The following is a 26,588-nucleotide window of genomic DNA, read 5'->3' on the forward strand; positions in this document are numbered from 1 at the left end:
GAAATAGGAAATTGAAGGGAAATTTTAAACATTCCTATTTACATAATCAATTATTAATAATTACTAATAATATACTAAAGTTAATTTGCCACGACGGACCGGGGAAGCTCTCGTCAGTCACACTATTTTTTTTTTTTTAAAGCCGGTTTCCCACGATCATCAGATCAGTCGATAATAATACAGAAGGGATTTTCTTTCTTATATATATAAATATATATATATATATATTTTTCTCTCAAGATTAATTATTAAAATAACACTTTATCAAAGGTTTCTTTAGTACTTGAGTATCTACATTTCAATTTCAGACATTGCTTATTTAAAAAGTTAGTTACTTATCCACCCTCCCCAAAAAAAAAAAAAAATAAAATAAAAAATGAGCGCTTCTGGTTCTTCTCATTTCGGTGACGATATCGTCATGGTCGACTCCATACACTACAATGGAAGCGAGCCACAAACCCCATCTGCTGGATCTTTCCATTCTTCATCTTTTTCTTCTGAGGATCAAAAAAAGCAAGTTATTTCTGATGATAAGCCAGCTATTGTAAAAGATGAGCAGTCTGTACCATCTCCTGCTCCTCTTAAACTGTATAGCCCCACTTCTTCCGATAAAGAATTACCACCCCGCGAAATTAAAACCATCGCTGTTATTGGTGCCGGGTTGGTTGGATGTGTGGCTGCACTTGCTTTCCAAAAGAAAGGCTATAAGGTCAAGGTCTTTGAAGGCCGACCTGATGCTAGAACTCCTGAACAACGCGAGATTTTCTCTTATCGCTCCATCAATATGGCAGTTTCTGCACGTGGTATTCTTACCTTAGACTCCATTGACCAAGACATGAGCGACAGAGTTCTTCAGAACTTAATTCCTATGCATGGAAGAATGATTCATGATCTTGCTGGAGATGAAATCAGTCAAAAATATGGTCTTTATGGTGAAGCTATCAACTCTATTGATCGTGCTGATCTTAACCGAAGTCTATTGGATGAGCTTGATAGTTCTAACATTGAAACTTATTTTAACCACAAGCTTGTTCATGCTTCTTTTGAACCCAAAACAAAACTTACTTTTACTGTGGATTCTGAAAAGCCCAATGACTCAAAGGAAACAGCTGTATTTAATGATATTGATCTGGTAATTGGTGCAGATGGTGCTCATTCCAAGGTCCGTGCTCAGCTCGGGAAGTATGTTCGCCTTAATTTCAGCCAAGAATACATTGATTCTGCTTATGTGGAACTTCGTATTGAACCAAACAAACCAAAAGAAGATGACGACCCTGTGACATTTTATAACGGGGATCAAAAGTTTAAACTTGATAAAAACCATTTACACATTTGGCCTCGCCATGAATATATGCTGATTGCACTGCCCAATACCGATGGTTCATTTACATCTACCCTTTTTGCACCATGGTCTTTACTTGAAAGTTTAGACAGTGAAGAAAAATGGTTTGATTTTTTCTGGACCAATTTCCCCGACATTTTTGAAAAAAGCCTCATGACAAAGGAATCTCTCATCAAAGCATACCATGAAAACCCGCGTGGCTCTTTGGTCTGTGTTCGATGCTCTCCTTATAATTACAAAGACAAGGCCATTATTTTAGGAGACGCAGCACACTCCATGGTGCCATTTTACGGTCAAGGCATGAACTGCGGCTTTGAAGACGTGCGCGTTTTAATGTCTCTTTTGGACAAGCATCACTTTAGCTTTAAAAAGGCGTTTGATGAGTATAGCGCCACTCGCAATAAGGACCTCAATGCAATTGTTGACCTTGCAATGAGAAATTACATTGAGATGCGCCACAGCGTCATCAGCATGTCTTACTTGTTGAGAAAGAAACTTGATAACTTTCTTTCTAAAACTTTTGGCAATCATTGGCTGCCTTTATATACCATGGTTACATTTCGTCCCGATATCTCATACTCAGAAGCATTACGTCGTGAAACCCTCCAAGCCAAAATTGTACACAATATTGTCTATTACTCAACCGGAATTTTGGCTTTAACTGGTGTTGTCACTGCTATTCGCATTATTCGCAAACTTAAAATCTTTTCTTAATTACCATTTTAGAGAATTATAAAAAAAAAATAATAATATTCCAAGCAGTCATAGAAGATAAATATACCTGAACTTATAATAGTCATTAAAATATCATTTGTATGTTATATTATACATATATATAATTTATGGAAGACTCAAAGAGTTAGTTCTAGTTCCCCACCAAGTCAAGGTCAAAGACAGGCCAATGGTCTCCAGCAGGGTAGAGATAACCTTAGCAAGGACAAGCTCAATAGGTCTCTTCTCAATGACAGTAGCATTGATGACGGCGGGGACACTGGAAATGATAAACAAGAGGCCACCAAGGTAAGAGGCACCCTGGTAAGTGACGGTGCCAGTCAAGTTAATAAGAGCACTGACACCATAGGTCTGAAGGGCAGAGCCAAAGAGGGAAGAGCCGTAGATGGCAGCAGCAGAGGCAGCTTCCTGAGACTTGAGAGCTTCTTCAGGAGTTTCAGCCTTCTTAGCGCGCTCGAAAAAGGCACCAAAGATGGGTGCAGAGGTAACAAAGGAACTGACGTGTGTGAAAACAGTGCCAATGGCAATGGCGGAGGGCTTAACGGGGGGCCAGTAGTGAACAGACATTGTGATTATTAGGTATGCAATTGAGTTTGGTAAGTTAAAGGGTAATGGGGGGAAAAAAAAAAGAGTTAGAAAAGCGTTATAAAGAAAGAGTAAGAATTAAAAAAAGAAGAAAGAAGATGATGAAGAAGAAGAAAAGAAGAAAGAAGAAAGAGGAGAATGAAAAGAAAGGTGGGATTTGCCTTAATTTATATACTTTTGGCAAGGACACATGATTGAATTAGAAACAGCAAAAAAGAAAGAAAGAAAAAAAAAAAAGAAAAAAAGTTAAATTAAGACGGACTATTGGGCAAGTGTTAGTATGCTATTAATATTGTATCTATGAAAGGAAGTGTATACTAAAAAAAAAGTCACGCTGTACATATACATTCTGGAACTCAATTACCTTTAGGATTATTTCGTTCTCCAATGATTTGTTGGTTCCAATTGAGATACAGCAAGATGAAGTTACTGTCAATATCAATAGCTTGCTTTGGTTGCTATTACTTCTTAAAACATATGAATCTTATTAAAACAATGGTAAACAAAAAAAAAAAAAAACAACAACAACGCCCGTTTTATTTTTTTTTTGTGCGAGCCAATTGCGGAGAAGTTTGGCCAAAGTCTCTCTATATTTAGTTAGAAGACCCCAAAAGCCCTTTTTTTTTTTTTTTTTTTTTTTATCTCTATTTGAAACTGAGTTATGGTATGATCAGTGTTTATTAGCAATAAGATCAATAGGTACATGGAGGTTAGTAGTTATTACTTTTAACGTAAATAATTGTTTACTTTCGTCTTTCAATTTTTTTTTTTTACTTTTTTACAAGTTGCGCCTCTAATCCATTTCTTATTTTTTTTTTTTCATTGCTTTCTCTGGCCTAAGTAGCATTGTATTTTTTTTTTTTTTGCTGTATTGCTAGACGACGACGGCAATCAAAGAGAGAGGAAGGTGGTGGAATCTACATGTAAATAATAATAGCAATAGGAATTTATCATCGTCGTCATATTCATCAATTAGGTCAATGACAATATTTGCGGAGCGGATGGCAAAAAAAAAATAAAATAAAAAAAAAAAAATCGTGTGTTTGCGAGCGTAGTTAATTCATTATTATTTGCTTGATCCTAAGTATTGCCCGGTTATATCTGATGAGAGACGAGCTGATTATTGGAATTTTTTTTTTGCACGTGCAGAGACTATAATTTTCAAGGTGATCCTTCCAGCATCGACCACCCCGCCTTATGGTCTCGTTTACCCGTTTACATTGGACAAGACAAGCACCGATGTGTCAAGGAGTGAATTTAACTAGCTGACCAGCGCAGAGCGATTGTCTTTTTACCCCAGAAAAATATATATATATATATATATATATATATATATACATATAAAACCCAACCGTGTTTGAGATTATTGGAAAGGTGAAGTAATATATATATATATAAATATATATTTCATCTTTTCAATGTTTGTATGCTATTCAATTAGCCAATTGTTCTAAGAACCGATCACGGAGGGAATTGAATTAACATGAAGCAGCATATTTGAATATTTTGCGCTAATTATTGAGGTATGAGAGAGAATATAAAAAAAAAAGAAAATAAAATAAAGAAATACTTTAAATCTCATATTTTGAGTTTCCATAAGTTATTGCTGTGTTACATTTGGTGATAGAAATGCTTCCATTAATTAAAAATCATCACACATGATGGCATCACTTTTTATTGCTACTAAGGTATACTATAAATTACCCCAGACTCGGCTATTGCAATTTTTAGTATCTATTTGATCATCTCAAAGCTCAATGTTTTTTATAATTTTTTTTTTTTTTTTTTTCATCTTCTTTTTAGTTACGCCGCCGGATGAGACTTGTTGGCCTGTTTATTCTTCTTCTAACCCCACCTAAAAAAATAAAAACAAAAAGCATGATTTAAAGTTTTCAAAGTAGTTGCTATAAGCAGAAAGTTAAAATTCAAGTTGAAGGTGAGATTGCTTAGCAAAACAAGTGGCGTTTAATTTTGTTTGCTACTTTGGTCTTCAGTCGAGCTCATGACTATTGCCACTTTGTATATATAAACGATGATGGTATGCTCGCTTCTTCAGAATTTCTAGTCAAAATAATAAAGCCTAAAAAAAATGAGATAAAAAGCATACATGTCCCCCCCCAACAATAATAATACAAAATATGTTATTTACGTCATGAAATCATTATGACGTAAAAAAAAAAAGAAACATCTTGTATCAATATTTTCAGTCTTTTTGAACCATCAGTTCTTTGGAATTGTTGTTTCGGAAAGAAATAAAAGCATTCCATCCTACGCTAACAACATTTACCATTACAAGCCTATAATTTGTGGGAATGAACCCAAAGTTTAGAAACTGGACAGTTGGCCATACCACAAGATTAGTTTCAAATGTATTGGCCCAGTTTGGTATCAGACGTTCATTCACAATGTCTGTCCATGATCTCATACCATCAAAAACACCCATAACAATGTAATATACGGCAATTGCACATGGGGAAAATAGAAGCTGGTCAAAAAGTACTTTGGGAACAACTTGCGTGGCAAATTGAGCACCCTTAGATGTTAGAGGCTTTGTCGAGGATACAAGACCTAGCGATTGCAAAATCTTTGGAAAGGGGATGCGATCGATTGCTGGATAGTAGTATGTTCCGACGGGACCAAAGATACAGGACCCATAAATAACAGACTTAGCGGTCCGCACCCAATCAATATTAAGACCTGTCTTACCACTACTTATAATGCTTCCATCTTCTTCTGCTAGTGGTGGTTGTTCTTTGTGAGAGTTTGTGATTGCCTGTGCTACTAAGTCACCCGTTCCGAAAAGAATCTTAACCATGTTAGAGTTTTTTTTTTTTTTTTTTTTTTTTTTTGGAATTGTAGCCTCGAGAAATTTAGAAACTTACACCTGTAGTAATAACATTGACCAAGAGTGGCCGTTTTGTCATTGCAGCTCGATAATGGCTAGAAAGACTACTGAAAAATGCCATTTATAAAGCTGTAAATATCAAATTAAAAAAAATATATAATATATATATATATTTTGAAATTGGTGCTACTGATTAGATTTTCAAAGAAAAATGTAAATGAAGTAAACTATTGATAAAATATAAAGGCATGGACATGCCAAAAAAAAAAAAAAAAAAAAATAACAAAAAAAGCTGCATAACAGGGTTTGGGTTATTTTTTGAAATGACTCTGAAAATCCCGAAATGCACCTATAATTAGCATGTAGTCTCTAAAAAAAAAATCTTTCAAAATCTTTCAAACCACTTGGAATATTTAAATGCTTTTAAAAACTCAAAATAAACGTCAATTAATCTAAATAAATATCATATCGTCGTTACAAAATAAATAAAATCAACAAGTAACCATTTCTATCATAAAGAGATACCCAAAGAGATCTCACCAAAATTTCCAACTTTTGCTATTTGACACATCAACGTCAACTTCCCCAACAGGACCTTTAGATTCTTCAGCACTGCTAGATAATGTGGCAGGTGTGAGTTGAGAAACATCGGTGTCATAACCATTGTAATTATCAGGCACCTGAGAGAATCTCTCGGGCCAATATTTGGGGAGAATGCGGAATCTAATAACCCAGTAAATGGCACCAGCCACAAAGAAACAAGTGCCAACCACACAGTGAAGCCAGTATGGCAGACTATTATAAACACTTTGACCAGCACTGGGAGGGATATAAGGTGCAGCAACCAGGTATAAAGAAGACAAAAAGAAAAAGATAGAAACAGGAAGTGTGGCACGGAAGGGGGGATACCAGCCATAGTGTTCTCTGCGAATTGTCAAGATGATGAGGCCCAGAGCAACAAACGAGTTAATAACTGAAAGTGGGTATGAAATCAAATTCAAAATGAAGTTATAAGCATCGCCTGGGGGAGGTGCAAGCATGATGATAATGGAGACTACCCAGTGTGTAAACAAACCAGCCATGGGTGTACCAAATGGTTTACTGCTGCCAAAAAAGCGCGAAAATGGAAGAACGCCTTCTTTACCGAGTTCTTGAACAATACGACCTTGAGAGAAAATGACTGACATGACGTTACCTAAAGCAGATAATGCCACAAACACAGAAAGCGCCTTTTGGGCCTTCTCACCAAAGGCCAAGCGAAAGTAATTGGCAGCAAGAATTCTGCCACTGGTAAGAATCTCTTCCTTGGGGACAATAGCAAAGTAAGCAATGTTGATAAACATGTACAAGATAGAAACACCAATAAGAGCAAGTGGAGCTGCAATTTTCAAAGTTCTGACAGGGTTCTTGGCTTCACCCAAAGCATAATTGGCATTAGAGTAACCAATATATGACCAAATAACATTATAAAGGGCCATGACGACACCATAGCCGGTAGGAGTGTGACCTGAGAATGCATTGTCAAAGTTGTCAGTTTTGGGAGACTTGAGCTTACCTGCAAGACCCACCCATCCAGAAATCATAATGACAATAACCACAGCCAGCTTAAAGATACCCAGAGAGTTTTGAATCCAAAGACCAAGACGAACATTGAGCGAATGAACAATAAGGCAGAATGAAATGCAGGCAAGACCAATACCACGCTGGTTCCAACGAGTAACTTCCTGACCAGCAGCAGTCAAGATATACTCGCCAAACACAACAGAGTTCGATGCGGCCCAACCTAGCAAAAGGGCATAGAAACCAAACATGGAAAGAGCAAGCATGCGAGGCTTTCTGTAAAAGTAATCAAGATAATTTTTTTCACCACCATTTCTAGGAATAGCAGTACCCCATTCGAGATAAACCAACATGCCTGAAGCGGCAATGATTGAGCCAGCAAACCACATCATGAGTGCTCCACCAACAGATCCTGATAGAGAGTAAATTGTAGATGGAGTGGCAAAGATACCAGTACCAACCATACGGTTGAAGATGAGGAAGATTGCAGAAAAGATACCAATTTCATGACCTTTACTAGCAATAGAAGCAGATTCGACATCAGTCGTGGTGACTTCTTCTGATTTTTTATGTTTTAAAAACTCTGGAAATCCCATTGTAATCTGTAACGTTTAGGAAAAAAATTTTTTTTTTAATTATTGAAAAGTGAGTTTTCAGTGATGGAAAACAATAAAGAAAGAAATCAGGAAAAGAAAAGAAAAGAAAAGAGAAAGAAGGAAGAAGGGGAAAAAAAAATATGAGAAAGAAACATGGGCGTATTTATGTTTTTTTTTTTTTCAAACAAAAAAAAACAAATCCAGGTCCATATACGTCCGATGTTTTGCGATGGCTTAACGTTACTTGATACCCTGCTTAACTAATAAATTTTTTTTTTTTTTCAATGTCATCCATGCATACAGAATTTTTTTTTTTTTTTTAATCAATAAGTTTAACGTGGTAATATCAGAGGCCGCGTGCCATGAGATTCTGAGTTCAAAAAAAATAAAAATAAATAAATTTATGGCATGGTTTCTGTAAGCCACAATCTTGACTTCTTGGTTTCTAAATCTTTTAGAAGAAGGTGAGAGAAACATAAAAAAAAAAAAGGGATGGGAAATAGACATTTTGGTGGTTTGAAATGATGGTGGGGTTTTAATGTGGTTGCATGGACATTGACAATAAAAAAAATAATAAAAAATAATAAAAAAAAACGGTTTTTTTATGTAAACCTTGGGAGCAAAAAAAAAAAAAAAAAAAATAAGCTTTTAGTCCAAAAAAAAAAAAAAAAATTAGAAATCAGCCGCATATATATCACGTGAAAGCATCTAATTTCGCCGAACGATGAGCTATCCCTCTTCAGAAATATCATAAAAATGATGATGATTATGATTATAATAATCATGGCACTCACCAAATAAAGAAAGTTGAAAAAAACTCCATCTATATTCCTTCTTTTCTCATTAGTACTAAAAAAATTTTTATTTTTATTTTTTTTACTATTTACTATTAATAAATTGATGATATTGTTACAACATTTTTTTGTGCATGCTCTTTAAAGTGATTTCAAAAATTGGCATACATATGATTTTGAAGTGATAACCTGATATCTGATATCGATATTAAAGTACCCGGTTTATCATTTCTGTAGAATTTGAAATATTTTTGAATAAGTCCATTATGGAAAAAAAAAAAAAAAAAAAAAAAAAGAGATGACCCCGATAATAATAACTCGATTACAATTTTTGAAAAAAAAAAAATAATTACTTCAGATTCCTATTTTTCTTAAACAACAGTTGCTCAAGTATATTCATACTCGGCCTTTTACAGATACCTGAAAGAACATTAAAAAGCAGGAAACTACAAAATGTAAAAAAAAAAATAAAAGAAAAAAAAAGAAAAAAAAAAGAGGCTTTCATTGTTTCTTTCAAAGATGTGGCTTTTTTTTTTCTTTAATCTTTTTTTTTTTTTGAATATAATTGAAATATTTTCTAATATTCATTTTTGTGTTTTTTTTTTTTCTTTTATTGTCAATGTGGAGAAAAAAAAGACAAATATAAATTTTAAGTATGAATAAACGGTTAAAGACGGGATAACTACGATTATACGTTAGAAACCCAGAACAGGTAAGTAACATATGGATGGATGGAAATAGAATTAACTGGTGAATGACCCCACGGCACTGTCTTTTTTTTTTTTTTTTTCATAGAAACTTTGTGGCTGTTGCTTTCAAGGTATCATAATTTTTTTTTTTTTCCTTCTTCTTTTCCATAATATGAAATAGATGCAAACCCTTAAAATTTTTCAAAAATAAATTTCTTTTTATTTTTTTTTCAAAATTTTACACTATTAATAATATATTTATTATGATTTCGGAATATTGAAATTTCACTTGTAAAGACCATCCGTAAAAACAAAAAAAGTCAATTCTGAAAAATTAAAAAAAAAAATAAAAAGTAAACTATATACGACGTACCAAAATATATCTTGTAACTGTTTTTGGGTACATAACTATGTACTCCAAATCAGATATTAAACGTTTTTAAACGTTTTACCTTCAAGGGAAATTTTTCACAATTTACTTCAATATACTTTTTATATAAAAAGTATATACCCGAAAGTTACCGCGGAGACTAAACTCATGAGTTTTACTTAATGCTGAGGTGTTTTTCATCCATATTTTTTTCTCCAAAAGTTGTTTATTTATTTTCTTTCTTTAAAAAAAAAAACAAAAATACCCTGTTGGGTCTTTAATAATCTTGTAGGTTGCCATCAATTAATGAAAGAGACACATAGTTGCTCCATTTGAACACGATGTAGTAAATTAACGCATGGTATAAATAAGGTGATGTCATTCGTTGTTTGAATACAATCTCGTGAAGCATTGCAAATAAAAAACAGAAAGCGTTGATAAAAATGAAATATTCTATAATGTAGCGAGGTCCCAATAAACGGATTGGAAGAAAGGTGAAAATCCTACTTTTTGCAGCAACAACGGGCATATTTTATTTTAACTTTCAAAGGATGAAAAAAAAAAGTATGAAAAGAAAGAAAAAAAATTATTTTAAATTATTTTAAAGATATAATTTTCCTTTTATATGATTTTGGCTTCATGAAACTTGAACTGTTTTTGTGGATGGTTTAAAATAAAAATCTCCGGTAATAGTTGTTTGGATGAGTGATTCTAAAATAAAAATCTCCGGCAATAGTTGTTTGGATGAGATAAAACCCCCACCATCAACTACTGCCAACAATGGAACCAACTATTCAGTTTTAAAAAAAAAAATTTCCCATAATTTATTTTATTTTTTATTATTTTTTTTCAAGGACATTATAACTAAATATTACATCTATTAAATAACGATTAAAATTAATTATCAAACAATAAAAGCATACATGGCACCATGTGGTAAACAACAACACAATGAAACAAGCAGTACAACACCATCATTTTACAAGACCTTTAGAATATCTTTTTTAGTCTTGTAAACACCATAAAATCCATAGGCAGCAGTGGCAGCCCAAAGACTTGCTTGAATTATCTGGGCCACAATGACAGAACGGGTTTGTGGACACCAGTCAGATCCAAAAGGGTTAAATGAACCCCAACGGCAAATAAGATAATCTTCAACTTTATCGTAAAGCCAAAACATGGATACAAGATAGCCTAAACCAATTGCAAAATCCCATAAAAAGTAAAGGATTCTCTCATACTCTAAACAGTAGATAATTTGTGTAGTAAGAGAGAAAACAGGAACACAAAGTGCAAAGACGTAGGAACGGTAAACTGTTTCATGGGCCTTCCGTTGGGTTTTAATATAACTTGCCATTATCCCAAGAATAACACCAGCAAAAAATATTTGAGAGAATCTTACTAGAATGAGTAAGATGTTGGAGGTGGCCAACGATTCGACTCTGCGGATTTTCAAAGTTTCTCTTACACTCATGATTGGAAAAAAAAAAAAATTATAAAACGATTGATGTTATGGATGGGAAATAAGATGAAGAAAGAAAAAAAAAATTGAACCAAAAGAGCTTTTTATATTCTTGTTAAAAAAAAATAAGTCATTTTTTGATGAGAATTTTAACATATCAAACCCTGGTCTTTGTATCAAAAAATAAACACTACGGTGTTTACCGCATATTTCTTGAGTTGCAGCCTACACACATCACAAAATATACACATTTACGCACATTTGTTTCAATTTCAAAATGTTTTTTAGCTGATATTTATTATCTAATTAGGAAACTATATTTTTAATTTGTTTATCTACTTTCTTTGGTCTTTACATCGATTTTTACCTTTTTTATCCTTGGCGTCTTTATAACCGGGAATAACACTTGACCCTAGAAATTGAGCATGCAAAGAAGAAGCTGTTGAGTCACTGGTAGCAGACGACGTTATTGATTGAGAATCAAAGTTTGATGATAATGAGTGATTGTTTGGTGTAATTGTACTTGTAGTGCTGGAATTGCTTCTGGTACTGTACTCGCTTGATTGAGACTCTGATGAGCGCATTGAAAAAGAATCTGAACTCATGTATCTCAAATGGTTTGATGACCCAGAAGACCGGAATGAAGAGGTGGACGAGTTTAATGAACCTGGGTAGCGCGAAGATGAGGTTGTGCTTGTAGCATAAAACTGGTGAGATGAGGTTGATGGTGCAAGAGCAGGAGCAGGAGCAGGAGCAGGAGCAGGGTATCTTGAGGAAGGTGATGAAATTGTTGAATGAGAAGATCCTGAAGCCGAAGAATAAGTTGACGGGGTTTTTGAGTTTTGAAAAGATTTTACTGATGATTGAGAGAGGTCTGATGGCTTTTTTGAAGAAGAAGAATCTTTTGATTTTTCGTACTTGGATGGGCTTTCAGAAACACTTGTACGAGCAGAATCAGGATATTGGGGTGAGGACTTAGATGAAACCAATGAATTTTGAAAATATGATAGTGAAGAGCGAGAAGATTTTGGATACTTTGAGGAAGAAGAAGAATGGATGGATTCCTGGGACTTTGAAGATGACGAAGAGTAAGAGGATTTGGAGTACTTTGAAGATGTTGAAGAGCTTACCGAATCCGGATACTTTGAAGAAGCAGAAGAACGTGTGGACTTTGAATACTTGGATGAGCTTTCGGAAGCAGCAGAATAGCTTGACTCAGCATATTTACCGAAAATATTTAAAGATGAAAGCAAATGTCGAGAAGAAGATGAGGAATATGCAGATTCTGGGTATTTTGAAGAAATTTCGGAACGAGTTGATTTTGTTTCAGATGTCGAAGGCACTGAACTATTAAAAAAAGATGGCATAAACCCAAAGCCTTTAGAAGCCGGGGCAGATGATGATGCTGTAGATTCAGCATACTGCGACAACGCTGATGATTTGGAGAATTCAGAAGTTTTTGAAACACTAGATCTGCTTGACTTTTCACTAGAAACATCAAATGACTTATTAGAACTTGAAGTGCTTTGGTTATTATAGTTTATTGACGAGGAAGCCACAGATCCAGGAAGTTGTGATGAGCTAGCAACAGATTTTGGATAAGCGTTCATATAGCCTGTTCTAAGGTACTTCTCGTGATTACTTTCTGTAACGCTTTGAGTTGTGTGTTTGCAGGTAATAGAAGAAGCGTAAGCACTTATTTTACCATTGTCAATCAAATTAGGACCATCATTAATAGAAGGTGCTACTGAAGCAGTAGTAAGAACAGTGATTATATTTGATTGTACCAGCCATTTCTTTGGAACAACTTTGTCTATGAAAACGGAAATGTAACCAGTTCTTTTGTAAAAAAATTCTGGGATAATGGTACAGGTGATGATACCATGAGATGTTTTGTAATCGCGCCAAATCTCAACAGCCTTGCGGTTTTCCGGATCCTTGAAAAACACATAGGCCATATTTCTATCGATGCGGTAAAATACAAGCGTAGCACCGGCTAAAAAAAGAGCAAAAACTGTTGGAATAATTTGCATTGTGAAGAGATTTGTGTGAAACGATACAATTGAACTTCCTGGTCTATAATCATTAATATAAAAATTTATTGACCAAAACCAAAAGTAACAAATATAAGGAATGCTGCAGATCATTGCTAGATTTTGGATAATTAGCGGATACTCTTCAGGATCAATATTTAGGTAAAAGCTTATAAATTTGTGACCATAAAGATCCTTGGACCAATTAATATGGTGAATGTTCAGATAGGTGGGTGTTTGGGAATTGTCAATAAGGTCCGGACGAAACTTTGGGCCATCAAGTGGCCGAAAGTCATCAAAGTAGAGTTCGCGAATGGCACGAGAAAGAGGTACCGCAAACATTATGTTTAAAGAATGATTAATGAAAACATTTTTTTCAAAAAAAAGATTGAAAAAATCAAAGTATATATATATATATATATATATATATATTAGTATACATAAAATTAGGTTGAAACAACGGTTGTTTCAATTTAACAAAAATACATAATATAATTAAAAAAAATTATAGAATTAATATAAAAATCACAATGTTTTTTGAGTGCCTATAACATCAGGATGAAGTAGAATATCGTGTAAAGCAATGGCCATGAAGAACAAAGTTGTTGAGAGAATGAGTGGCAGTGCAAGACCAAGATCTGGGTCGTACAATGTTCTAAGTTGCCCTGTACGTTTTCTTGACTTGACATCTCTGTAATCGTAGTATCTTTGGAAGTTAAAGTTGTCAGGTCTAAGACGGGAGCTAAGATCGTTTGACATGATGGTAATATTTTTTTTTAAATTTCAATAGGTGTTTATGTTGAAGAAAAGAATTGTCTATTATTTTTGTTTATATAGAAAAAAAAAATTGCAGGATAATGTTCAAACAACCCAATATATCAAACATGTATTGTATGGTATTTTTTGGTTCTCTAACTTTTGATGAACCGGCAGCTTCTTTCTTGGAGGGGGGTTTGTGTAATCTTCCGGATATGATAACCAGTCTTAACATGTGCGGCTAGTTGCCGAAAAACAACTATTCATGTACATAAACGCCCAGCATCTATACCCGGGTATTTTGTTAAGCCGCACGATGAATCAGGTATGGTTTTAAAAGCCCGGCAGTTGTTACGTCAAATGCTTTGTCGTAAATGAGGGTATCAAAGGAAGTTGTTTTTTGAGGGTCGTTGGGGGGGAGGGGAGTATAAAAAAAATTAATTGAATTGTCAATTTTTAAATCCTTTTTTTTTCTTTTTCTTTTTCTTTTTCTTTTTTTTTGACATTGTCCTTTTTTTACATTAAGGATTTTTTTCACTCATTATTTAATCGCCACCATAATTAATCTTTTTTTCATTTTTTTATATTATTAAACTTCCATATTAAAATTAAATCATAAACTAGAATTAAAAGATATTAGAAAAAAATAACAATGTCTAGATCACATTCAATTACAGGTATTAGAATCCGTGATAATGTCAGATATTTTTGGGACCATATCTTTACTGTTGGTCCTGAAGACCAAGAACAAGTTCCGTATCCCATAACGCAACGGTACATGGACGAAAACTATTACACAAACGAAATACCATTCAGACCAAACTTTCCAACCTCGTATCTTTCAACAGATTTGCGTGGGTATAAGGTGGACCCGGAAAAACCTAAAAGGGGGAAGCGAAGACAAGATATGCATGTCTATATGATGGCGGTTGGGGTGGTTGTGTCGTTGATGGTATTTTGGCTTAAACAGATGATATTCGGATATAGACATCATTTCAATTAAGGTGATATTGAATCTTGAAGCAAAGCCTATAAATTAAGCATATACCAGTTATGCAGGTATCATAACATAGTTTTTATCGGTAATAAAATATTTGGATTTATCTGAGACTTTTGTTCCAGTGGTTAAGCTTAATTTGAGGATTTTCAAGCAAGTGGATATTTGCTTTTTTTTTTAGAAAGAAAAACATGTAGATTGATCAGTTGCCTATTTCACCGATTGATATTGAAGTTTAAAAAATAAGTAAAAAATAAGTGGACGAAGAGAGGAATTTAAAAGAAAAAAAAAGAATATTCTTTTTTTTTTTTTTGAAGTCTATTATTTAAAACTCATAATTGATAGTTTTAGCTAATTGATTTAAAAGACTTTGAAGCAAAACATATTTCTGGACTATTGACAAAAAAATTAGTATAATGAAAACTTAGCACAATTTTCTATCACAAAGGGTTTTTTCTTCAATGGAGGTTTTATGCCTTGATTTTAAAGTTTTAAGGAATCCCACAAGACCTTCAAGAGTGTTTTCAAAAACTTGAAGAAAAGAAATATAGAGAAGTTTAGAAATGGTTTCCAGATCAAAATGAAATAATCCTGTCAGTCTATTGGGCTTGCGAATACCAAAAAGGTGATGAACTCAGCAAGATATTTCCTTGTATTACAAATGAAACTCAGTTTAAAATAGGGAAAATACAATGGGAAGAAATGTTATTAATTGAAATAAAACATAACGTCAAGTTGTACTATATAGACTCACGGAGAAATTCCATTTCTTAATTCCAATAGAATGCCAGAAGGAGGTGAAAAATGGTGAAAAAAAGTATAATATAGTTTCTTAATCCTTGGAACTAAACACTTCTTGACCGGTTACTCATCAGATGGCAATGTATTTCATGTGTCACTTTGCAGAGAGGGGAATCATGAAGTTGAATAAGAAGATTGTAGCGATGCAGTGTGCTGGAAAGACCAAAAAAAATGTTCTAAACACAATGAAAAAATCGCCAATATAGTGACTGACAATCATTTCCAAATCATCAAAAGTTCTTACTACTAACTACCAAAAATCATAGTACTGCCGCTATTCCAACTTCAACAATTATTTATTAGAAATAAGAGAGATGAACAGAAATTTGATGTCAATTTCGCACTACTCGTTTTCCCAGAGTCTTTTGTCTAAAAGCCAATTGACATGTGCAAGGCTCTCTAGGATGATTGAAGAGTAAACCTGCAAGACATGCATCAATTGCTGGACAGTGAAAGCTTAGCTGTCTCTGAGTGATTGTGTCTACTATTACGACTTGTGTGGAATCTTTGTTGACAGAGACGTCAATGGAGCCAAAAACACTCCAAACAAGTGTATAGCTTCCTCAAAGTAGTGTTTATTTCAAATTTCAGGTATACGTCCATGTTTCTTTTAAAGGAGTCTGCCATTTTATGGTACATTTTTATGAATTTAACCGGATGTAAAAAAGAAAAAAAAATAAAATAATAAAAAAATTACTTTTCTGAAAAATCGAATCTAATTGAACTCTTGAAGTAAAGATCCCAAAAGTTTGTTCAAACAAACCCTTAAAAAATACATAATTTTGTCTCATAAGACGATATGTATAATGATGACTTTCCATCTTTAGTCCTAAAAGAAGTTATTCTAAAAAAAAATACAAATAAAAACAACTTTATCCTTTTTTTTTCTTTTTTATTTTTCACGATGTTTTAAATAATAATTAATAAGGTAAAAAAGACTTTTTCTACATCTTAAAGTCTTTTTTTTAAGAAAAAAAAATAAATATCTCAGACAAACTATTTTTTTTCTCTCTCTCTCATGTTTAAGAAATGTTTCTCTTTCAAACAAACTGTTTTATAAAACACAATAGTTTATTTATTGATTTGTTTGTTTATTTATTTGTTTGTTTGTTTATTTATTTATTTAAGTCTAAAAAAAATTAATTAATAACGGTTTTAATAGGTTTGTCTATTATATCTTGAACAATCATTTCAAAGTGGCATTTGTAAAGGCTTTTTTTTTTAAATAACACCTCCTTTTTCACATCTTTGAAATGTTACTGACGAAGAAAAAAAAAATTAAAAATAAAAGAAAAAGGAGTAACGAAGATTTTTTTTTTCTAACTTTCCAAAGTGGAAAATATGTTGAAAATGGAATTCACAAAACGATTGATGATATGTGGAAAATCTGCTGGACTCTGAAAACAGGTTTTGTATGTTTTTTTTTTTTTTTTTTTTTTTTTTTCAAAAGATGATCATGGATTCTCGTTAAGTGCCATCATCATTTTCTTTCTTTGGTTCTGGGCGTATCTTGTAGACTTGTTAAGCGTAATTACTGGCACAATGCATTGTTCTATGAATGAATGAACAAAATTGCATTCCTAGTTATCGTTGCTGGGCCAGCCGGTGGGTCTTTTCTATATACAAGCTAAACCTTTTTTTTTTTTTAACAATCAATTGATGAAGGAAGAAATAAAAAATAAAATCTCAAATATTGTCGATCATCCGCCTTATTCTCATGTTCATTCATTCATTCATTCATTCATTCATTCATTCATTAAAACTATATATTATCATCGGTATACAAAAAAAGAAAAAGAAAAAGAAAAAGTACATAAAAGCCCATATAAGATAAACAAATAAAAATAAAAATCCTAAGGGATGCAATAAAATTGAGGACCCAATATCAAAAAGTAAAAAGTAAAAAAAAAAAAAAAAAAAAAAGTAAAAATTCCAGGGGGTGATATCAAACTAAGCCAACAGTGCTCTTCTTCCGCCCAAACATGCGTAACCGTGAAGCCACAGACATGCGCTTCTTGACCGAGTGCTGATTATCCAAAGACGACTCAGTCTGATAGCCTGGTGAAGACAAGTAATGGGACTCTGGGCTATACCCGGCCATTGTGTTAGCAGAGACCGGCTCTGGAGCAAACGTTTTGAGAGGCGTGGTGCTAGGAGGAGTCCGCAGCATGTATTCCTTATCCAAAGAAATGTTGTTGCGCGTAATGTCATCATCTACTTCCTCGTCATCACTGTCATCCAGCCCGTCACTGTCAACATGGCGAATGAATCCTGTTGCTTCCATCAGAGGGGATGTGCCTGGAATGTGAGCCCCCAAAACTTCTGGATACTTGGAGAATTGCATTGGCTCAGATCTTGTAGTGTGAAGAACTGAGCTTGGAATTGTATTCAAAGTAGTATCATTGTCACTTGCTGATGAATGGTAAGTGCCATTGAAGCTAATTTCTTCTGTATCAGAAGGATTATGATTATCTATTTATTATAGTTAGTAAACAAAAGCCTTAATTCAGTCAGGGTGAAAAAATAATTATGTTAACATACCTGAACCAATTTGAGGAGATCGAAGATTATCACGCGACTTTCTTCGTCCAAACACAAAAGAAAGAGGTGTGCTGGATCGTCGCTCCTTGTCAGCTTGGCTAAGTGTATTTGAATTCCAAGTAGCTTGCGAGGGAGGCCGGCTGGCTGTCGATCTGGGTGTTTGAGACGCTGAGGACGACTTGAATGGGAAAAATGAAAAAGTAGGGGTCTGGGGAGTCTGAGGGGTAGTAGGAGCAGACTCCTTTGCCTGATCATAGAGCTGTTGTTGTTGTTGTTGTTGTTGTAGTTTGATGAAGTATGACTGATCAATGGTCAGGGGTTCAATATTGTTTCCAAGTGAGTCAAGGCACGCAAGGTCTTCAGAGATGAACGATTTGACAACCTCATCCATGGATCGAGTGGAGAGCCGGTTGGACGAGGCCAGGGTATCATTGCTTGTGCGCTGTTGGTAGGAAGTCGGGTACATTTGAGAAATTGGTTCAGAGAGATTTGGAGAGTAAGAAGAAGAAGAAGAAGAAGCAAAATCAAAAGCAGAAGAAGAAGAAGAAGAGCCAACAGCCAAAAATTCAAACCCGTTATGTTTGTGGTGGGCTAAAGAATGTTCGGGGTAAATAATTCCAAGCGGCGCCGCGTTTTTCTTCTTCACGTACTGATTTTCTCCATTCCACTCACGCTTGCCTTTTTTCTCCTCCTCCTCTCCCTCCTCTTCAACATCCGCAAAATACCCATTCCGGTCTACCCCGTAGACACCCAAAGGTCTCAGATCGCTCGTGGCAGTAATGCTGTTGCAAGAGCTTAAACTGCTCTGTGTGTAGCACGAAGTCGCAGATTCAGCCGCAGCCACTAATGGAGGTGCTACAGTGGTAGAAGCTGCAGAAGCTGTAGAAGCTGTAGCATCCACACCTGCAGGGCGAGGCTGGCTTTCGAAATTCTTGGGAGGAGATGACGGTGGGCTTGTCAACGTCAAAGAAACTGCAGAGTGGCTGTCGCTCTTCATTTCCTTATCAGAAGAAGACGACGCATCGTAGCTGGCACATGCAGACTGGCGCCCATCGTCGCTGTCCGTAGTCTCATCACAAGAATACGAAGTAGGTGGTGGAACGTAACTGCGAGAACGAGGAGGAATTCTGGGCATTGAAGAAGAAGAAGAAGAAACAGGAGCACAGCTCTCAAGTTCCTCAATAGTGGCCCGTGAAATATAAGGAACGGGTGGAACCTGCTGCTTCTGCTGCTGCATGGAACCGGTTTTCTCACGGAATCCAAGAGCTGTGCACGACTTGTGCTTCTTAATGATGTGTAAAGGAGAAACAGAAGTCCCAACACTAGCACCTGTAGAAGGTGGAGGGAAAAGAGGCTCAGGCATGTTGGAGTAAATTTGATCAAGTTTATCAAGGTAGTTGTTACCAATCTTGGTAGGAAGTGGATTGGAAGCAGACAAGGACATTGCTTGGGGTCTCCTGGACGCCAGCGTCATTGAAGACTGGGAAGAACGGCTCTGGCAAACTACACTCTTAACGCGGTTCTCATGGAGTGCGCGGTTAGCACTTCTGGGAGGAATCACTGGAGCGCCAGCCATGACGGTAGAGCTAGATGATTCAGTAGACTGAAATTCTTGGCTTAAAAATTTGTCTGCAGAAGAAGATGCTGTGATTGTAGCAGAAGATGCAGAGCTTCGAGAAGAAGACATAGAAGAAGACACAAGGTAGTCACAGGCCCAAGTAGTGGTAGCAATATCGCGTCTGCGGCGGCGTGGAGGAGGGACAATAACAGGGGACGGAGACTCGATTGAAGAAAGTGTTAGGGCCTTTGTTGTTTGAACGAGCTCTGAAGTGGGAGAACCAGCAGAAGAAACAGAGCTAGGAGGAGTGGTATGGGAAGATGAAGAAGATGAAGATGAAGATGCCGGAGAGGGAGTCTTGGAGAAGACAGGAGAAGAGGAGGTAGCCGCCAATGGGACCAGAGAAGAGGGGCCCAAAGGGGCACGGTGAACACTGTTCAAGACAATGGGTTCATCATCTTCTTCTTCTTCTTTTTCTTCATTGTCGCTATAATGGCTGCTGCTGGTGCTTGGGAACGAGTGATGACGGTTGACCATTGGCTTCAACAAGTTTCTGCAAGATTCATCATGATCATTGTTGTAACCCATGTTACTAGAAATAACAACGTCTTCGCAAGTCGAGAAACGAACTTCCTTGACAGGTTGTTGATGATGACGGCCTTGGGAAATCTGCTGTTGTTGGCGACGAACCAAGGGGCCCTGAGATAAAGTATCAAAGTTTGAGTTTAGATCTAAGCTCTTGTCAGCCAGAGACTTGCTGACTCTGGTAACTTTGCCTTTTCTAGGTGTTTCTCTTTTGTTTAATCCCACTGTCTCACCTTCAAAAGTAGCAGGAGGCGCTTGCAAAACCTTATCTTTGACAACGGCATCTTGAGATACTTGCTTGTCATTCTGAGAAGAAGAAGAAGGAAAAGACACAATGTTGGTGGTAGTGGGAACAAATGTTGCTTTTGTGGATGCAGAAGGCATCTCATCTGCATCCACAAAAGCAATACCACCACCTGTGGAATGGCTGTGCGGCTGTTGCTGTTGCTGCTGCTGCTTGTGACCCAAAAGCCCATTAAACATGGCCAGAACTTCATTACTGCGATGTCCACCAGCTTCCATCGAGTCATGGCCGCTCAACCTCCGGCGAATAGAAAAGTTTTGCGAAAAACGAGACGACTTAGGTGTCACGGTTGAAGCACTTGTCGATGGGGTTTCGGGTACAGAAACGGGTGACGACGAAGTTGACGATGCGGCTGCAGCTGCGGTAGCCGCAGCATACGCAGGTGACGAACTTGTGGATCCAGATGGCGACGACGACGCACCCACAAATACACCAAGCCCAGCAGGTGAGCTAGACGGAGAAGAAGTAGGAGACTCGACCCGTGGGGTCTCCTCGAGCACCTCGATGCGGTTCTTCTTGGGTGGTGTGTTGGGAGCCTGGCTGAGATTGAGACCCAAAGAAATCTCTTGTTGGTATTCAGCAGCCGAAGACTTAAAAAGGCGGTGGGTGGTGGTGTTGCCATTAGTTGTTGTTGTATTTTGGGCATACACAGACTTGGAAGCATTAGAGCTGCTTCTCAAAGACTTGGGCAGCAAGTTGTGAAAAAACATTTCGGACTGTTCAGACTGAGTCGCCTGGAAGTGAAACTGGCTAGAAATGTTTGTAGAGTTGTTATAAAGAAGACTCCGCTTTTTGTTGATGGAATTGGTCACAGGTGAAAGGCGTTCAACCGTGTCTGCAGCTTCCTCAATATCGGATTCAGGGGGTTCTCGTTCAGGTGAGAATGGGTTGGAAGGCTTAGCCTTTTGGTCTAGTTGACTAGTGGTGGTGGTTGGTGTGGTAACTAGTGCAGTAGGTGTTTCAGGGGTGACAGCAGGTGCAATGGACTTTTTTGGAGGAGCTGGAGCCCGACGAGAAGGACGGTAGTCAGAGGTTGCAGATGGATAATGGTAAGTACCAGTGGAACTTGTAAGCTTGTTTGGAGAAGGTAAAGAAGAAACAGTGGAAGAAACAGAAGCTTGTGAATGGTTATGGTTATGGTTTTGAAAGGAAGAAAAAGAGTCGTGATAATCAACAGAATAATAATTGGAATCCAAAGAAGTCAAAGTCTGGTTAGACAAGTGACGGTTAGAGTTAGGGAGAGCAGAGAAAGACGAACTTGGAGTAAAAAATGCAGTGGAGGGCGAGAGGCCAGCTTTATATGAAGAATTAGAGTCCAAAGAATCTGATCTTAACGAGCGATTATAGTTCTTAACGAGACCTTCTTGTGAAACCTGCGCGTAAACACCGCTTCCATTAATACCACTGCCAGTACTGCTACGGCCAGAAACAATGCTTCTGCGGCTTCGAATGCTACTGCTCCGGTTGACGCCATTAGTTGCGGATCTGGCACCCAAACGACGAGCTGCAATGTCCGTCGGCTGCAGGTTTTGAATCGAGTGATTTGACGGTAATGCCTCTTCTGAAAGCAGACTGCTGCGCGATAAACTGTATGTCTGGGTATTATAAGCCAAAGAGGAAGAAGAGGAAGAAGAAGACAACGACATCGTCTGGCCGCGCAAGCTTTTTGAATTCATAACTTGTTTGTTTGACCTGAATGTATCATCTATAATAATTGAATAGAGAAAATTACCAAAATGGGAATTTTAAGTTAGAGTCATGAAATAATTAAAAATAAAAATAAAAAAAAAAAAGAGAGTTAAAGTACAAACCTTGATGACGACGCAGCAAACTTTCTCGGCGATAAAGTTGTGTTTGTTTGCTTTTATACCCTGTTGGGTGAACATACTTTTGATTAGTTTCAGCATAGAGGGCCTCTTCCTCGCTCTCTTCAATACTGGCCGTTGAGTATAAGCGTGATGAGTATGGTCGTTGTTGTTGCATGCGACGACTAGGAGCTCGCTGTGGGATGAATGGTGGAACTGCAGAAGTTCCAGCTGGTGCAAAGTCTGCTGAGACATTGGACCCTGCATGCACGGGACCGGTGGGGGGGAAGAACCCTGAGAAAGAAGATGATGAACCACAAAAATTACCGGCAGCCGAATGAGAGCGTGGGGGAAGACCATTGGAGCCACCATTTAAAGCAGCAGAAGCAGCAGTAGCATCCTGCTTAAACTGTTCGTCAAGGTATGCCTCTGGGGGGAGAGGTGGAAGGTCTTTATTGAGCATGCTATAGCGGATTGCTCTATGACGTTTCCTAGATTCTGTAGAAGAGACAGATGCACGTGAGCCACGAGAGGAGGGTCTGTAGTAAGGTCTGGAGACTGGGATTTGAGAGGAGGATGAGGAGGAAGAGGAAGAAGAGGTGGAGATGAAAGAAGAAGAAGAAGAATTGTTTGCAGATAAGCTTCTGCGGGTGTTAATTTGGGCGACACTTGATTCAGACATTTGTTGTGCGAAACCTTGACGATGGGCAGCGCGGTGGGGCGGCAACGGGGGCGGCGGTGGAATAAGACTTTTCGCAATGACTGGAAACGAAGAAGAGGAAGAAGAAGAAGAAACAGGAGACGATGGGCGTTGAAGCAACAAATTATTTTTAGAGGAAGAAGAGAAAGAAGAAGAAGAAGAAGAAGAAGAAGTAGTAGTAGAAGAAGTAGTAGAAGCTTGAGAAGAAGGTCTGCTTTCAAATGGGTTTTCAGGAGAAAAAGTGGCAGACGCAGATGGCAAAAAAGGTTTAGTAGGGGGTTGCTTCTGCAGAGAACCTCCAGCAGAGATCGAGGCAGACTTGCTGCGCATAAGTTCATGCGGAGGCTTAATAGAACGCAGGTACTCTGTCACGTTATGTTGGTTATTGTTTTCATGCTTGTCAATTTCATCGTCGCTATATTCATCGAGATGGGCATCGGCATTTTCCTCATTCAAAACACTTTCTTCGACCTGTTCAGTGTAGGTATGTGTGTAGATGATACTTCTTCGTTTTGTTGCATTTTGGGTTTTGGAGACGCTGACAGTTTTGCTGCTGCTTTTGATACTAGTTGTGCTGTATCTTTTTTCCGAAGTTTGGGAAAGTACTGATACGCGGCGGTGGGCCTTTTTCCGAGCTGCTGATGTGGAGAGTGAGGATGTAGAAGAGGATTTTGTTGTTGAAGAGTAAACTGAAGACGCAGCGGTGGAATCAAAAGCATCAGGAAGCAAAAGGTCTGAATTAGAGTTAGACTTTTGAGAGTGAGACTGGTCCAAAGAAGAAGAAGACGAAGAAGTTTCCTGAGTAGTAGAAGGTTCGTTATCGTGAGAAACTTTGATATTGGGGAAATAATAAAAGTAGCGGCCAAATTGGTCCCTAAGCAGCTTAGGAGCTGGAGGATTGCACTGAAGTGGCATACTTGAAGGAGCTGAAGAGATATCGTTATTATCTGTTTTTTCTTGTGGCTGAGAAGAGCTGGAGTTTGAAAGAGAAAGATCAGAGCCGGTTGATAACAGTAGCATTTGAATCTGGGAGGGTGTGAGAATATTAAGTTTCCGTGCAGTTTCTGAGGATATTCTACTGGGAGCTTTTGATGGGATAGTTGGTAAAGATGAAGATTTAGGAGAAGAGGAAGAATTGGAGGGTTTAGAATTTCCCAAAGCGCTTATTAAAAGTTTTTGAGACTTTGTGTTATTGGAACATTCGGCTGTCACAAACGATGGGCCTGTAAATGGTTTGGAGGATGATAGAGAAAGAGGAAGAGTGGAGGAATAAGAGCGTGATGGAGGTGGGGTTGGAGGTAATTTAGAAGCAGGTCGTTTTTGAGAAGACAAGGTCGAGGAGAAAAGTTCTGAGAGTGATGGCCGGGACTTGTGAGAATGAGTAGAAGTTTTGATGAAAGTAGGAGGACGGGGCCGGACAGGAACTAGAGGCCGAGATTTGATGTCGGAGGCAGACATTATTATTATTATTGGAATTAGAATTAGAATTAGAATTAGAATTAGAATTAGAATTAGAATTAGGTATTGAGAAAAAATTGAATGTGAGTGTGTCTATTTTTTGTATAATAAGTTTATTATAATTTTAATTTTAATTTTGAGAAAAAAAAATTGTTAGATGTGTAGCGCCGGCGCGACAAGAGTGTATCAAAGTGTTGACAAAATGTCTTAGAGAAGGTGGGAATTTATTTGAATATATAATTTCAGAGTTACCGAAAGCAAAAAAAAAAAAAAAAAAAAGGGGGGGAGAGAGAAGAAAGTTTTTAATATTTAAAGAGAGGATTCTGTTTCTTTTTTATTTCTTTTTGATTCACTTGACAAAAAGCTACTTAAAATTGGAAACATTATGGGCCTTTCTTTCTTTATTTCTTTATTTTTTGAAATCTCTTTATTTAAAAAAAAAAAAAAGTCTTTCTTGTTGTTTGAGAAATAAGTGGTTTTCTTCCTCTATGCAAAAATAAAATAAATAATAAAATTATTATTTAAAAACTCTTTCAACGACTTTTTCCCCCGTTATTCATCTCTTTGTGTGTTTGAAAGATTAAAAAAAAAAAAAAAAAAAGAATACATTGAGATGGGTGGCATTTTTTTTTCTCACGTCCAACAATTTTAACAAAGAACCATGTTTGAGAGAGTCTTTGTTTTGTATGAGGAAAAAGTTGCAAAGTAACACAAGAGTATTATTATTATATATAATATAAATAATAATAATAGGTTTATTTTTTGTTAAAATATACTGAGCTTTTTTTTTTTATTTATTTTTTTAAAGACAAAATTGATTAGTTAGATGGAGATTTACATTGAAATTTTGGGAAATTTTTGATGTATTGAAATTAAAATCAACTTGTTTTGTTCCTGGTGCCTTAAAGTCTTGACTTTTTTTTTCTTTTTTTCTTTTTTTTCAAACAAATCAAACATGTTTTGAGCCGCAAATTACCTAAAAACGCATTTATTTTAAGATTTTCCCACACGTGTAGAAACAAAAAAAAAAATAAAAAAAAAATTATTTTTCTTTTAACAGTGTGCCTGAACGCCGCACGCATATATCCCAAAGAGGATATAAAATTGGTTTTTTTTTTCTAAAGCGAATAGGTTATGAGAATAAAGGACTTTATGATGAAACGAACCTTTTTATCTAACAAATATAATAATAATAATAATAATAATAAATATTATTATTATTATCATCATTACTACTACTACTACTACTTAAATAGAGTAGCAGCAAAGAATCAATGTAGTTACGGTGGTAGAAAAAAAAAAAAAATCTGTAAGTTCGCTTATCAAGGCACTCCTAGCGTTTAATAATTAAGAACAAAAGAGTCTGAGAAACCGGAATAGAGACGTGGAGGCTGGGGATTTAGTTAATAAAAAAGATGAAAAATAAAATAAAATAAAAAATATGAAAAATAAAAAAATTAAAAAATTAAAAAAATTAAAAAAATTAAAATAGTCTTTAGTATTGGACTTTTAAAAAAAAAATCTAAGATTCAGAATTTACATATATGTATATGCATATATATATATATATGGACTTTTATTGTTTTTATTTTTTTTTACAACTAACTATAGATAGAAGAAGAAGAAGACATACTTCTAACGGTGAGCTGGTTAATTAGAATTGTTTAATATTTCATAATTCTCTTAAACCTTTTAAGTCCCAAAAAAAAAAAAAAAAAGCCCCCCCCCGTAGTTGCCAGGTTTCTTGTTTAACGACAAACATGCGCTAGAACTTACAGGCGAGCCAATTCATGCGACCGAAGAACATGTTCCCGCTATATATTAAGCTCTTCTATCATGCGTCCAAGACCCAAGTCATGCAAGAAAGCAAAAAAGCAAAAAAGCAAAAAAGCTAATTGATCGGAAAGGCTATTAAGCTTATTAGTTTTGTGTCATATATATATATATATATGAACTTGTGTGTGCGATACTTTAAAAATATTTTTTTTTTTATTTGTTTCATGAATGGACTATTTTTTGAAAAAAAATAAAAAACGAAAAACGAAAAACGAAAAACGAAAAAAAAAATAAATTTT

At 36.1% G+C, this 26,588-nt stretch overlaps 8 protein-coding genes across 8 annotated transcripts; 1 reads left to right on the top strand and 7 right to left on the bottom strand.

Annotated features, from left to right (window-relative positions):
- Positions 1 to 376: 376 nt before the first annotated feature.
- Positions 377 to 2,056, top strand: SAPINGB_P002825 (uncharacterized protein; the record flags this gene model as incomplete). Its single annotated transcript, XM_031997543.1, has 1 exon — positions 377 to 2,056. The coding sequence occupies one exon, from the start codon at positions 377 to 379 to the stop codon at positions 2,054 to 2,056; it is 1,680 nt and encodes a 559-aa protein (XP_031853434.1).
- A 126-nt stretch (positions 2,057 to 2,182) lies between these two features.
- SAPINGB_P002826 (uncharacterized protein) lies at positions 2,183 to 2,641 on the bottom strand (the record flags this gene model as incomplete). The annotated part of the gene is made up of 1 exon (XM_031997544.1): positions 2,183 to 2,641. One exon carries the CDS (start codon positions 2,639 to 2,641, stop codon positions 2,183 to 2,185), a length of 459 nt encoding a protein of 152 aa, XP_031853435.1.
- Positions 2,642 to 4,862: 2,221 nt separating this feature from the next.
- SAPINGB_P002827 (uncharacterized protein) lies at positions 4,863 to 5,474 on the bottom strand (the record flags this gene model as incomplete). Its single annotated transcript, XM_031997545.1, has 1 exon — positions 4,863 to 5,474. The coding sequence occupies one exon, from the start codon at positions 5,472 to 5,474 to the stop codon at positions 4,863 to 4,865; it is 612 nt and encodes a 203-aa protein (XP_031853436.1).
- A 566-nt stretch (positions 5,475 to 6,040) lies between these two features.
- On the bottom strand, positions 6,041 to 7,660 carry SAPINGB_P002828 (uncharacterized protein; the record flags this gene model as incomplete). Its single annotated transcript, XM_031997546.1, has 1 exon — positions 6,041 to 7,660. The coding sequence occupies one exon, from the start codon at positions 7,658 to 7,660 to the stop codon at positions 6,041 to 6,043; it is 1,620 nt and encodes a 539-aa protein (XP_031853437.1).
- Positions 7,661 to 10,492: 2,832 nt separating this feature from the next.
- On the bottom strand, positions 10,493 to 10,987 carry SAPINGB_P002829 (uncharacterized protein; the record flags this gene model as incomplete). Its single annotated transcript, XM_031997547.1, has 1 exon — positions 10,493 to 10,987. The coding sequence occupies one exon, from the start codon at positions 10,985 to 10,987 to the stop codon at positions 10,493 to 10,495; it is 495 nt and encodes a 164-aa protein (XP_031853438.1).
- A 323-nt stretch (positions 10,988 to 11,310) lies between these two features.
- On the bottom strand, positions 11,311 to 13,350 carry SAPINGB_P002830 (uncharacterized protein; the record flags this gene model as incomplete). Its single annotated transcript, XM_031997548.1, has 1 exon — positions 11,311 to 13,350. One exon carries the CDS (start codon positions 13,348 to 13,350, stop codon positions 11,311 to 11,313), a length of 2,040 nt encoding a protein of 679 aa, XP_031853439.1.
- A 183-nt stretch (positions 13,351 to 13,533) lies between these two features.
- Positions 13,534 to 13,767, bottom strand: SAPINGB_P002831 (uncharacterized protein; the record flags this gene model as incomplete). Its single annotated transcript, XM_031997549.1, has 1 exon — positions 13,534 to 13,767. One exon carries the CDS (start codon positions 13,765 to 13,767, stop codon positions 13,534 to 13,536), a length of 234 nt encoding a protein of 77 aa, XP_031853440.1.
- A 3,740-nt stretch (positions 13,768 to 17,507) lies between these two features.
- Positions 17,508 to 24,513, bottom strand: SAPINGB_P002832 (uncharacterized protein; the record flags this gene model as incomplete). Its single annotated transcript, XM_031997550.1, has 3 exons — positions 17,508 to 18,034; positions 18,104 to 22,242; positions 22,439 to 24,513. 3 exons carry the CDS (start codon positions 24,511 to 24,513, stop codon positions 17,508 to 17,510), a joined length of 6,741 nt encoding a protein of 2,246 aa, XP_031853441.1.
- Between the last annotated feature and the right edge of the window lie 2,075 nt (positions 24,514 to 26,588).

Source organism: Magnusiomyces paraingens (assembly GCF_902498895.1).
Source record: "Magnusiomyces paraingens strain CBS 517.90 genome assembly, contig: contig2, whole genome shotgun sequence".
Taxonomy (NCBI): domain Eukaryota; kingdom Fungi; phylum Ascomycota; class Dipodascomycetes; order Dipodascales; family Dipodascaceae; genus Magnusiomyces; species Magnusiomyces paraingens.